At 44.2% G+C, this 13,368-nt stretch overlaps 1 protein-coding gene and 1 long non-coding RNA gene across 7 annotated transcripts in view; both read right to left on the bottom strand.

Annotated features, from left to right (window-relative positions):
- LOC310757399 overlaps nucleotides 1-13,368 on the bottom strand; it is a 495,892-nt gene that overhangs the window by 45,360 nt on the left and 437,164 nt on the right. The gene's annotated exons all lie outside the window — the stretch shown is intronic.
- CHL1 (cell adhesion molecule L1 like) overlaps nucleotides 1-13,368 on the bottom strand; it is a 193,754-nt gene that overhangs the window by 45,360 nt on the left and 135,026 nt on the right. For all 6 annotated transcript variants that reach the window (XM_083600452.1, XM_083600447.1, XM_083600451.1 and 3 more), the window contains 3 exons: nucleotides 11,410-11,591; nucleotides 551-682; nucleotides 238-384 (listed from right to left, as the gene is read on the bottom strand). In XM_083600452.1, coding sequence (XP_083456578.1) covers nucleotides 238-384; nucleotides 551-682; nucleotides 11,410-11,591 — 461 coding nt within the window. The remainder of the gene's footprint in view (nucleotides 1-237; nucleotides 385-550; nucleotides 683-11,409; nucleotides 11,592-13,368) is intronic.

Genomic DNA, 13,368 nt, shown 5'->3' with positions numbered 1-13,368 from the left:
AGCCCTAGAGTGGCCTAGTTTACTTGGGTAGCTTCCTTATACTGAGTCGGACCACTGGTCCACCTAGCTCAATATTGTCTTCTGTAATGACTGGCAGTAGCTCTCCAGGGTTTCTGGCCTGGATCTTTCCCCAGCATTGCCCAGAGATGGATTCAGGGATTAAACCCAGGGTCTTTACATGCCAAGGCACTCTTCCACTGAACTCCATGCATGTTGCGAAAAGCTGGAAAGACTTACTAAGCACATTGATGTTTGCTGTGGCGAGGATGGTGCCGTGCTTGTTTGTAGCCTCACACTGGTACACGGCACTGTCTTGCAGCTCTAGGTCAGTGACGCTGATCTCCCTTGTTGAAAAAACAGCCCTGTTGGATTTTATTTCTGCCTCTGCCAAAAACACAACAATAGGATACAGGGTCACAGTAAGTCAAACTGTGCCTTACTGGGAATGTAGAAATAAGTGGGCTTTCAGGGAGAAGCTCTCATCCATTTTGCCCCTTGTTGTTGTTACTACTACTGCTATTATTTTGGATGTTTTGCACCTTGTCCTTACCATCAAGAGACCTGCCATTCACTTTCCACTTTATAGTTGGCTCAGGATAGCCAATGGCTTGGCACAACAGCACAAAACTTTCGCCGACACCGTAAACTCCACTTTTGGGTTTCGTTACCCATATGGGTGGCTCTGTCGAGAAAGAAGAGAGTCATCTTTCAGCCATGGCTGTGAGCCAAAGGCAGACAAACACATGAATAACATCACCACCACAACCGCAGTAAGGCACCTAAAATGATGAAGCGCTTTACAATTATAGAATGTCTATAGAAATTGCATATAATATAGTCTGCAACTAGGCAAAAAAATAATAATGAAAAAAATGGCCCATATAGTATCATTCAAGTTACACATTACATCAATAGTTCCCAAACTTATTCGGACTACTGCCCCTTTGGTTCCATAAGCTCCTCGGTGCCCCTTACCCTACCCTATAAACAGCATTATTCAGAGTAGCAGTTTGCACGACCCACTCGGGAAAAGAGTAACACAATAAAATTTGAAACAACATCCATTTAATTGCACATTTATTCAAAATCCAGTTAAAACTATCTAGTTTATTAATTTAACAAAATTGATGAACCTGATGCAGTGATTTTCAAATACTGAGAGTCATTTTTACCTTTGGCGCTGCCTGCTGCCCACTTACCTGTTAAAGTCGCCCTAGGTAATCCTACTGCCCACCTTGGGAGCTACTGTGCTACATGCAATAGTCATGACCAGCTGTATTTTTCTTAGAAACCGCTGGGGGAATCTGATTTGGATTGGCAGAATGCTTTTTCAAAAATACACATTTCTCACCCACACAGATTTCACAATAAAAACTCCATTCCCCTGAAGCGCCTATTAGACACGGAGTATGAAATATATAGGCCCCCACATTGTACCTGTGTATTTTCTTCTCTGTGACTAATAGAAGCTTAATACAGCAGAAAAGTTCATGGGGGAATCAATGCGGAGTACAGGTTTTTAGATCCTTTCCCCCATAACCCATAGCCTTCATCCAAATCCCCTTCACTGTAACCATTCTCTTAAGAGAAGCTGTCCTTATGGCTAGCGTGTTGGACTATGACCTAGGAGAGTGGGCTTCAAATCCCCACTCGGCCATGAAGCTTACTGGATGACCTTGGGCCAGTCAACCATCTCTTAGTTTAACCTATCTCACAAGGTTGTTGTGAGGATGAAGTGGGGAGGAAGAGAACCATGTATACCACCTTGAGCTCCTTGGAGTATAAAAGTGGTATATAAATGTAATAAATAAATAAAAGAAGGAAGCTGTCAGGGAACTGCCATCAGCTCAGAGGCAAGAGGTGGAAGGGCAGTTGGGTTACAGGGAGCCTCCGGAAGATCAAGATCGTGTGAAGCAGCTCTTCCTCCGGAGAGGAGGGAGGCCCCGCCTCCAGTGGGGAAGGGATGCAGGGATCAGAAGACGCAACACCAAGCCTGAGCAAAGCGATGGGGAGGAAGGTCCCCCTTTGCCCACGCCCTCTCTGCACAGTTGGTTTATGCGCAGAGAGGGAAGGCGTAGGATGGGAGTCAAAAGACTGCTATGCTGGGGAAAGTTTAAGGACCACCCACTCCCAGATTCTGCTAGCGATTGAGCAGACATGGACTTGAGACGCTCTGCACTGTAAAGGTTTTGTACAGATAATAAATCCTGGAAAAGACTGGTGGGAGTTTTGCCTGTTCACTCTCGAGCAACCACGCTGGCACCTGACAGAAGCCTTGGAGGCCAGTGGTGGAGCATCTCCTTTGCATGCAGAAAGTCCCAGGTCCAAGTCCTGGTATCTCCTCTGTCTGGAATTGTGGAGAGAAGCTTTCAGTTTGTGAAAACAGTGCTGACCTAAATGACCAATGCTCTGACTGAGTATAAGACGGCTTCCTGTGTTCCTAAATAATGTGTCGCTTGGCCTTAAAAAATAGTAATAATTGGCCTGGGGGGAGACCAAAAAGAGCTATGCGGCTAAAAATTTCCCTAAGGAAATATTAATTCCTTCTTTCATTCCAGGGTACCAGCAGATGGCACTCTCTGGCAACAACTGCAAAAGGAGAGGAAACTCAAAAGGCTGTGCTTTTACACCGCGTGATGCTATTAGCATTGCTATTACCTTTTCAGCTCTGGTTGTATCAAAGGAGAAAGGGTGGGGAAGCAGACATAAGAAATCCTCCGATTTGTTACCCCAAACCCCGTTCACTGCATCTTCAACGACAATGGCAATGATGGCAATGTTTGTTGTTGCTTGCAGGGGTTGCCAAGTTCCCTAACACTGGGTGACCCTCTCCGAAATCATGAAAGGAAGATTGAAACATGCAGAGCAAGCGAAGTAACAGTACGCACAATGGCGTGCAGGTGGAGGATGGTATTTTCTGCTCCCAGAACAACTTGCATTCACAATCAAGCATTGTGATCCTTAGGGTCATGAAGTAGGCATGGAAAGCAGAAGGGAAGCACCTCTGGCTTCTGCAGCTGGCCAAGGACCAAGGGTCAGGCCATGATACCCAGAAAGGCAAGCAGGAAAGCCACCTGGCCTAGCACACCAGCCAGACAAGGAGCAGCCACAGAGTGTTTGCCTTTCTGCTTCCTCCCTCCCAAATCTTAAGACCGTAAGAAGATCTTGTTGGGTTGGGCCAGTGGCCCACCTAGTCCAGCATCCTGTTCTCACTATGCCTGTCCAGTTGACTGTGGGAAGTCTGCAAGGAATACTAGCTGTGCCACGTTCCTGACTGTTGCTTACCGGGAAGGAGAGGAGGGGCAGGGCCTCAGAGTGATTGGTGTGGTGCAAATCCACTGGGGCAGTCAATCTGGTACTCCTGCATCATGCCAACCACAGCAACGCCGTGACCCTCTCCAGAGCAACAGCCACCCACCTGCTAGGAAGCTAGCATAGCAGCTTTATCCTACCTGAGCAGCACCTGAGTGCAATTGTGCTCATCCCCACTTGTGATTCCTTGGAGCTGCCTCCAACCAGTGGCATAGCATGGGTTGCCAGTGCCTGGGGCAAGACAAGTATTGTGCCCAGTAACCAGTGACAGCACTGGCATGGCAACTGCAACCTACCAATTTCTCCCTTTCCACCTTCAGTTCAATGTGGATCGCAGCCACTGCCCCCCCCCAACCCAACATTAAAAGAAAATATATAAATAGTCTTAATGGAAGAAGCAAAGGCTTTGGGAGGGGAAAGAGTGCAGGAGTGCAATCATGGGACCGGGATTGGTGGTATTTGAGGTGCTCCCTGCCTATAGAAAGAGGCACAGAGAGGAGGCTAGGCTGTTTTCCTTTTCTTGAAACTTTGCACCCCTAATAATTTTGCATCTGGGGCTACTGCCCACACTACACCACTGCCTCCAACTGTCCTCCCTGGGACTGCAGAACCAAAAGGAATCCCCATCTATCAGCTGGAAGACTAAGGGCTGGCTGCTGTGTGTGCTTGAGTATATTCATAACAGAATTCTGAACTTTTTTTGGGGGGGGGCAACTGGGGATGCCATTACCTGTTGCTTGAAAGCCACCTTGAGAATCATTTGATTGAAAGGCAGAGGATACATCTTCAAAATAAATAAATGATAGATTAACACATTGCAGTCTAAAAACAAGCAGGCACACTTCTCTTCCGGAGTAGGCAAAATGGAAATTCCCAATTCTCAAAGTTGTGCCATAGTGGGCCATAAAAGGTTGACCACACTTAGATCAGGCCCTCCAGCCAAGAGTGGCTCCTCACCCTTGACTCAATTCACTAAGATATTTTCTAGTAAATGAAACTTGAGAGTGGGAGCAAGCTGTGCTGTGCTAATCATTTAATCTCACCAAACAAATTTGAAAAGAGAGCAGGGAAATTATTATTTACCTCTATAGAAACTGAGCATGCCAGAGACTCACACGTAATCTAGATATATAAGAAGGGAGGGGTTGTAAACTTTTGTCTAACGTTTAACCATCCTGCAATATTTAACCTCAATTATATCCATGGAAAAAAGGAAGAAGAATGTATACATGGCAATCAGTAGTGGGTTTGGGCACTTTCTGGTTTGTATCCAATGTTAGTCCTGCTTAGAGCAGAATCACTGAAGTTAATAGACCTGTCTAACTCCAAGTTCATTGATTTCAACATGTCTACTCTGAGCAGGATGAGTATTGGACACAACCCATTTCTATAAACCCACAAAAAAAGCCAAGCAGATTTCTCGGCAGCTAAAAAAAGGTGAGAAATGACTCATCTACATTTGGCACCATCCTAATCTTAACTACAAGAAACATGTTGCAAGCAATGGATTGATCAGCCTAAGGTGATTTTGGAAACTCAGTCCATGGATGCTTTTGAAAAACTGCTGGACAGAAATCTGTTGGACATTCTTTTAAGTGATCAATCCCCCTTCAACTAGCTTTAGCAAGTTGCTTCTTGGCATTCCATGCATCCACTTGCACGATGCCTAAGCCTGATGTCAGGAGTCAGTTTTCTCTTTTAAATAATAGCTCATTAAAAATATATAAAAAATCTGGGAACCTAACCAACATGGGCTTATTGGTGCTTTTCAGTAGTTTAGTGTTGGTTGCTTATTTACAACCGCAGGAAAATTTGGCTTAAATACTAAGATTGCTTTCAAAAAATACTCCCATTAGTCTAAATCTCTTGCCTTGTTTGTAGCTCAAGAGGCATTCGGATATAAGAGGATTAATCTTGAGAACTATGAGAGTTCTCGAGCTCCCTGTTAACCAACACCTTGTCTTGCATACCTGCGCAAGGGTCAGGCACAATTAGAGTCTTTGTGCACAGAAAACACCCTGTTACTGATTTCAGTGCAGCTCATCATGTTAAATCAGGAGTCCTCAGCCTTTGGGGGCACCAGGGAAATCTAAGAAACTGTGGTGGGAACCATAAAATACCCATTTCATAGAAGAAAAGGGTGAACCCATCATCCAAAGCAGGCAACATACCTATACACTCCCCATAAAAACAAATGATACATAGACGAAGAAGGCAACCTTCCACAAAAATAATCCAATATCTCCCCCCGAAGCAAAAAAGAGAGAAGAATAAAATAAAATTGGGAGGGTAAAGGGAGTTTTGGCAGGCACCAAGGAGCTCTCGGTGGATGCCATGGTGTTCACAGGTACCATGTTGGAGACCTCAGCATTGAAGCAAAGAACAACAACTAAATGGAGATTTTTGCCTGGGATCACTCAACTTCCTACCTTAGCTCTTACAGTTAAGGGAGATTTGGAGAAATGATTGCATAGAATTGCAACTGGAGTGCATAAATGCAGGTCATTTCATACAGTGCATTTAAAGATATTTTAAGTGTACGCCTGGAAATGAAAAACATGTAGCTACTCTGGGAGGTTTGATTGGCTACAGTTCCCTACTGAGCATATGCTAAATGATCACCCTACTTTACCATTGTGTGATGTATGAAATGGCCGTATGGCATCCATTATAAACCTAAAAGGATCCTAGGTTTCTCTTTTCACAAACATACACAGACCTCGGTACCCGTGAACATCTTTTCCACCCTGCCAAACTGGTTATCTGGAAGCATCTTAGGCCACATTTAACAGCCCTTTAGCTTTACTAGATTGGCCATCAGAAGAACTGGGTAGGCAACCTTAGGCATGTGACCTCTAATCAAAAGCCCAGTATTATTAGGAATGACTCCATGCAGAAAATCCCTATGAAAATACCTGTGCGAGGGAGGAAGGTGGGATGCTGGGTAACCAAACCATCAATCTTTAGCTGCAAACTCACCTTAAAATGTATAACCAGGCAGCCTTTGTTTCCAAATGATTCTAAGATGGTGTGTGAGAGGCATGCAAGCTGTTGAAAATGTCTTGTGCTTTCAACACAATGACACGATAGAAAACTATGTGAATAGCTAGGCTTTCACTTTTCTGTTATCAGCAGGAGAGAGAATAGACATGGTGCAAAAAGAAGAAATTGTGAGTGCCAGTTACCCACCTCCGGGTTTAATTTGTTCTAACTGCACCCATGTCCTTGAGAGAAGGGAGCCAGAGCAGTTTAGCCTGGTTGTAACTTGACTGCAATGCCAATGGAATCAATTAAAGCCAGTGAGGTCAGCACAGCTAAGTTCTCTTACACCAAAGGAGCACTGGCCCTTAGCACGTGATGGAGTGGGAAGGAAAGTGTCAGCCCATGATTAATGGCAGTGACATTTTGCTGTTTGGAAACTCAGGAGAGGGAAAAAATGACTTGGGCTCAATTTCGCCCGGGCTTCCCATAGGTGGGGAGACTCCTGATAATAAACAGAATTCTTGTCAATTCCATTGATCTCATTTAATAGATTTTCATGCTCAGAAAGAGAGGGTGGGGGGAAACTATCCACACTACTCTGTTTGGGCACAGGGTGGTGGTATGGATGCATTTGCATCTGTGCATCTTAACGAACAGAGGCAATAATTTTAATCTGAATCTGCGGCCATTATTCTATGCCGCTTAATTGCTGCGACTTCCTTGGCATTTGATTGCTTTTGCAGCTCCTGCAGTTCGCTTTTGAAGACGGCTTCAGTTTTTCAGTAAAAAAATATATAAAAAATCCTCAGCCAGATTGTTAAGATATTCAACGACTGTAGAGACATTCCAAGCCATCTGGAATGATTTCTAAGTCAGCAATTTGCAGTAGTGCAAATTGCCCTATGCACTCTCCCTACCCGCATCTCTCTCTCTCTCTCTCTCTCTCTCTCTCTCTCTCTCTCTCTCTCTCTCTCTCTCTCTCTCTCTCTCTCTCTCTCTCTCTCTCTCTCTCTCTCTCTCTTCTCTCTCATACACACACACACACTCCTGTGCAGCATGATAAATGCTATATAAAGTCAATGCTAGCACAGCAATGCTAGTGCTTATTTTCTTTTTCTTTTAAAAATTGTCCCAGCAATTTAAAAAGTAAAAAGAAGATGCCTCATAAATATTTGAAATGCTTATTTCGTTCCTGGATTTCCTCTGATACCAGGGAGATGAAAAGAGTGGGATAAATATTAAAATCAAGCAGGAGACAGATGTGTGCAATTTAATGCTCTTTGCGCTCATTTCCTCAGAAGGCCGGGCAGTTTTATTATTTGATATTGCTGCTCACTGCAACTGGCTGGGAACCAAGGTACCTTAAGGACTGTTTTCTGCCATATGTTACCCACCCACCTCCACCCCACCATACTTTGTCCATTATTGGAGGCCTTACTTCAGATTTGTAATCCTTAGAAAGCCCAATGACTAGCTGCAAGAAAACAGGATCTTTTCTGTGGTGGCACCCATCTTGGGGAACAACCTACATCTGTTACGTGGCTCTTTTAGGTAGGAAGTAAAAAAAGAAGGTAGGTGGCTGAGACTTGCCTTTATGGCTCACCTTATATAATCATTTGTCTTTGCAGTAGCTTCCACAATGATAGGCGCCCCCCCCCCCAATAATTAGGCATGGCAAAAGACTCCCATTGTGGTCAATTTCAAGCAGGGACATCACATTGTGTGGAGAGTGGAGCGCTAGTCCTTCCTTCATCAGCTACAACCCTTCCCAAAAAATGCTTCCCACAAGGGAGTAGGGCTGGGTGGGGGGGGGAATGCTTTTTCAAGTCCAATTGCTGTTCTGTGTAGAGGTGGGAGGGTGAAAGGATTTAAGCCTCACAGGTCACATTGGGCCCAGAGGCCAGACAGCCCAACCTCTGTGACAAAGGTGGGTCCACATAGTACTATATTTGACACTGTATTTGCCATCTACCTAGACACATTGGCCCAGATTCAACAAACCCAGTGTGCTAGTAGAAGCCAGTACAAGGACTCCTGCTTGTGCTAAATAGATCTTCTCCCATTTTGTCCACTTGTGTCACCCAAATCTGCTCTGGCGCATCGGGAGAACCCCCAAAACAGGGCACATGCACAGAGTAGAGCATTCTGTTGGCAAAAAGAAATGCTTGCACTGGTGGAACAATCATATGGGCCCCATGTGGAGTTCCACCCATTACTTTGTCCGTACAACTAACTGGGTGTGTGGGAGGGAATTCCAATGACCATGTCCATATGTTAAAAGCCAATGTGATGGTATCTTAGAGCTGAGTAGGCTAGCTTCTGACCGAGCCACCTGCATCACTGGACACACATTTGGTGACTGTAAGAAAGGTCTTGACAAGGAGGACAGCCCATCACATCATGCTGAAGAGCTCCTGCATGTTGGGATGTGTGCATAAGGTTCACTCTCATGGTCAGTAGACATGGTCAGTCTGTGTCAATGGCAGGCACATGTGTGAGAGGGCTTACCTCAGCAGCTAGACTGGTGACTGGGAGCGGACGCCGAGACCATGTAAGACCTACATTGGCTCTCAGTACGTTTCTGAGCACAATTCCAAGTGTTGGTGTTGACCTTTAAAGCCCTAAAAGGCCTCGACCCAGTATACCTGAAGGAGTGTCTCCATCCGTATCATTCAGCCCGGACACTGAGGTCCATTTCCGAGGGCTATCTGGTGGTTCCCTCACTGAGAGAAGTGGGGCTACAGGGAACCAGGCAGAGGGCCTTCTCGGTAGTGGCACCCGCCCTGTGGAACATTCTCCCGTCAGATGTCAAGGAAATAAACAACTATCTGACTTTTAGAAAACATCTGAAGGCAGCTATGTTTAGGGAAGTTTTAATGTTTGATCTTTTATTGTGTTTTTAATATCCTGTTGGGAGCCACGCAGAGTAGCTGGGTAAGCCCAGCCAGATGGGCAGGGTATAAATAATAAATTACTACTACTACTACATGGTCAGAACTTGGAAGAACTTGGTTGCATGGGAAACCATGCCCATTAAAAGCTACCTCTTCATATGTCAAGTACATCTAAGGTCATTTATATGGTGACTACAAATGTATGCAACAAAATCTTGATGCACATTGGGACAGAAATGGTGACTAGGATGTGTGTGTGTCTTTAACTATCTTCTTACCTGCGGCTTTTCTGTATTATCCTACTCTACCCACCCCTGCAACTTCCCCTGTGGTAGTGGCTGCCTCTCTATTTTCCATGTGTAGATGCGGCTTTCGACTCCTGTGAAGGTATGAGGTAGAAAACTCTCCCCGTACAACTTAAGACGATAATCCCATATTGCTTTATTTGAACTATTTATCTGGAACGGAAGCACTTGAACCTTGATCTTTTTCTCAACCTCAGATAATGCTTTTCCCTTTTGAGGTCTAGTTGACAGCAGTACAGCTGCAATGCTTGTGTGACTTGTTCCAGAAGCAGCAATGAAATGCACGGCTGGAGGACTGTTCCCGTTAAGTGTGTCATTTCAAAGGCTATTCACTGTAAGAACATGTATTTGCTGAGCTTGCAGATTGATAGAATTACTATAGCAAAATTGCACGACTGAAATCCATTGACGACATAGCACTCACACTGGCGCAACGCAGCACGAGTTCACACTCTCTGCTTAAGTGATAGGAAATATAACTAGCAATTCTCTTCCCTGGCTCCCTCCCTCTCTGAGGTAATTTCCTCAGGCGATTAGAAAGAATGATCTATGATGCCAGCATCAGGATAGCATTATCATATTTTTATTTTCAAGCTATGGAACCAGAAAAAAATCCAATCACATGGTATCCTTTAGAATCAATGGTTTGTAAACCACCTTAATATTCTGTAAACTGCCCAAAGAACTTAGTTTTATGGGCAGCATACACACATAATAAAGCATTCCCCAACCTGGGGCTCTTCAGACGTTTTTGACCACCTGCCCTATCATCCTTAGTGATGCGGGTGGCACTTTGGGTTAAACCACAGAGCCTAGGACTTGCCGATCAGAAGGTCGGAGGTTCGAATCCGCGCAACGGGGTGAGCTCCCTTTGCTCGGTCCCTGCTCCTGCCAACCTAGCAGTTCGAAAGCACGTCAAAGTGCAAGTAGATAAATAGGTACCGCTCCGGCAGGAAGGTAAACGGCATTTCCGTGCGCTGCTCTGGTTCGCCAGAGGCAGCTTAGTCATGCTGGCTACATGACCTGGAAGCTGTACACCGGCTCCCTCGGCCAATAAAGCGAGATGAGCGCCGCAACCCCAGAGTAGGCCACGACTGGACCTAATGGTCAGGGGTCCCTTTACCCTTTACCTTTACCTATAATCCTTGTCTACTGGCCACGCTGACTGGGACTGATGTGAATTGGCGTTCAACAATGAGAGGGCGCAAGGTTGAAAAAGGCTACATTACACTGGCACTGCCATCCTATGTATGCTTTCTTGGGCATGTTATATGAATATAAATAAATACAAGCTATGTCTACCTTGTTTCACACAGAATTTCTTGTGAATTCTTGAAGTATTTCTCTTAGACATATGTGGCAGAATCTATATGGGACCAACTGGATAGCTCAGTTGATTAGAGTGTGGTGATGTCAATCCCCATACGGGGCAGCTGCATATTCCTGCATTGCAGGAAGTTGGACTAGATGATCCTCAGGGTCCCTTGCAGCTCTACAATTCTATGATTAAAAGAAGGTTTGAAACATCTGTCAGATGCCCTGAGTGGTTTAACTCCAGTGTAGAACTTGGAAGTTGCACAGAATGTTGATCACATTGTTTTATAAATGTAATCTGCTTTTGAAAAATATTCAAATTATTTTTATTTAATTTTTATGGTGCACAGCCTTTTTAAAAATCACTGGTTTAAATAAGGTCTGAGCAACTTGTAATCCACCAAGGTGAGGGCTTCCCACCACCCAGGTGTGTCAAATACTGGGCAAAGAACACGACATAGTTGTTGTTGTGCCAGGAATAACACATGTTTGACAAGCCTGATTTACAGTCTGATATGAATGAGAATAGTAGCACTGCCTGGAAGGATGGAATTCAACTACCAAACATATATCAAAGAGCATCATTAATAAGATCACAATACCTTCGACGTCCACTGTGAACTGATGTTTCGTTTCTCCCAAAACATTCTTGGCAATGCATTCATAGACCCCTCCATCATCTGTAGTGACTTGTTCTATCTTCAATATCTTCCCAAAATTCTCTCTGACTCCTCTGTCATCCCTGCCTCTGTCAACCCTTCTCCAGGTTAGATGTGGTGTCGGACTATGGCCAGAAAAGAAGAAACAGGAAAAGATTTAACTTTTTAAAAAAGTGACATTGTCTCCTTTTTAAAACAGCTGGATAGTTTAAATATTTCAGAGTGTGTGCCTTTTACCTTTGTTCTATCAAACCCTTGACTTCAATAAATCACATATATATATAAAAATATACATAATCTGTTAAACCTCAGATTAGAGGCATGCATTGTTTGGAATAGGCATTGCCTCCTCATTAAAGGGCATGGTGAATGTGCAAAGCATGGTCCGCTGCCAACAACATATTGGAAATTGGTTGGAGCACCACAGAAAGGCAGTAGCATGTACATAGAGGTACAGAAACTTGTTTCATCCCATTCCATGACAGCTTTTCACAGCTGTAAATGGGGTTAAAGATTTCATCGCGATGACACTAATCAATTCTGTGCTTGCCCAGCCAGAGCTAATTCTCCAGGCAACTGAATATAAAAGAAACTTTGTGTTTTGCAGAATTAATGGGGCACTCTCATAACAAAGCAGACAGAAGTTCAGGGCAGGCTGCTAACTTCCCATTCCCAGCTGGCCTCCCCGATGCCAACACACTACATGGCACACATAGACCCAAGTCCTGGCTGTTTACTCTTCTGTCCATCTGTTGAGATGGCAACATGCCGAGACCCAGGTTACTCTCTCCTCCTGGTTCCTAAAATATATTATGGCTTTCCATGAGCAGAATGTTCACAGTACATGTGGCATCTCTTTTCTTCAGAAGGCATAGCTTTCAATCCTCCCCCCGAAACTTCCAAGTTTTCCCTAAGGCTTTATTTATTTTAAAGAATTGCTAATCCACTTAATGTTTGAAAACCTATTAAGCAATATACACAATCACAAAAAGGCAGAACAGTTACAGATATATTTGTGTGTGAGAATATATACATGCATATATAAAAGGAAGAGGTAAAAATAGTAATTCAGACATAACACAATCCAGGTCTCAGCAACATTGGTCAAAAAACAGTGTTTTGAATGTGTGTTTTGAACATGCAACACCAGATGGTGCTGGAGAGCAAAAAATAATCCTTTGTGATTTTCCATAATGCCTCCCCCCTTTTTATAACAATTTAATTTCTGACTTATTTATAGTGGGTTTTTTCCTGTGTGTAGATCCACCCCCAGTCTCATGGTGAGGCAAAGCCTGGGCAAATAGATATATCTTTACAAAACATCCAGAACAACTCCTTCAAAGATATATATTGTATGTTCCTTATGACAACGGTGTACTTCTATGCTCCTCTAACCTAATAATTAAACAGCACCTAGAAGGGAAAGAGAAAATTCTGTACAGCTTTCCCTCAGGGTCAGTGTCAATGGCAGGCCTGTACAGAGGGGGGATGGGGTGGACCCAGGTACACAAGCTACAGCCTTAGAGGGTTAAGCCGGTCAGGGCCTGCTGGACTTAGGCTTTCACACCAAGTAGGCCCAGTGTCTCACTCTGCTCAAGGGCTGACCCTGCTTATGCAACATTTCTTCTTATTGCATGTGCAGCATGCCATATGCAATATTATGGCTGCTAACCCGCTCATGTTCCCCTAAAAAGGACGCAAGTTTAAAACTGGAGAAGTGAAGACTCACTGCTCCTTGTTGCCTGAAAAGGAGAACAAATGCTACCCTCTTCCACACTGAGGCCAACCCTTTAAAAAGGCTTGCTATACCAATCAAATACCAATTGCTGCCTTCATCTATTTGCTCCTTCATTGTCCAGCCTTTCATGCCCAGTATGGTCCAGTATTTCATGCTGCATACTT

Source organism: Podarcis filfolensis, assembly GCF_964270895.1.
Source record: "Podarcis filfolensis genome assembly, chromosome: 2".
NCBI classification, from domain to species: Eukaryota; Metazoa; Chordata; class Lepidosauria; order Squamata; family Lacertidae; genus Podarcis; species Podarcis filfolensis.
This window is presented reverse-complemented; position numbering and strand designations above follow the sequence as displayed.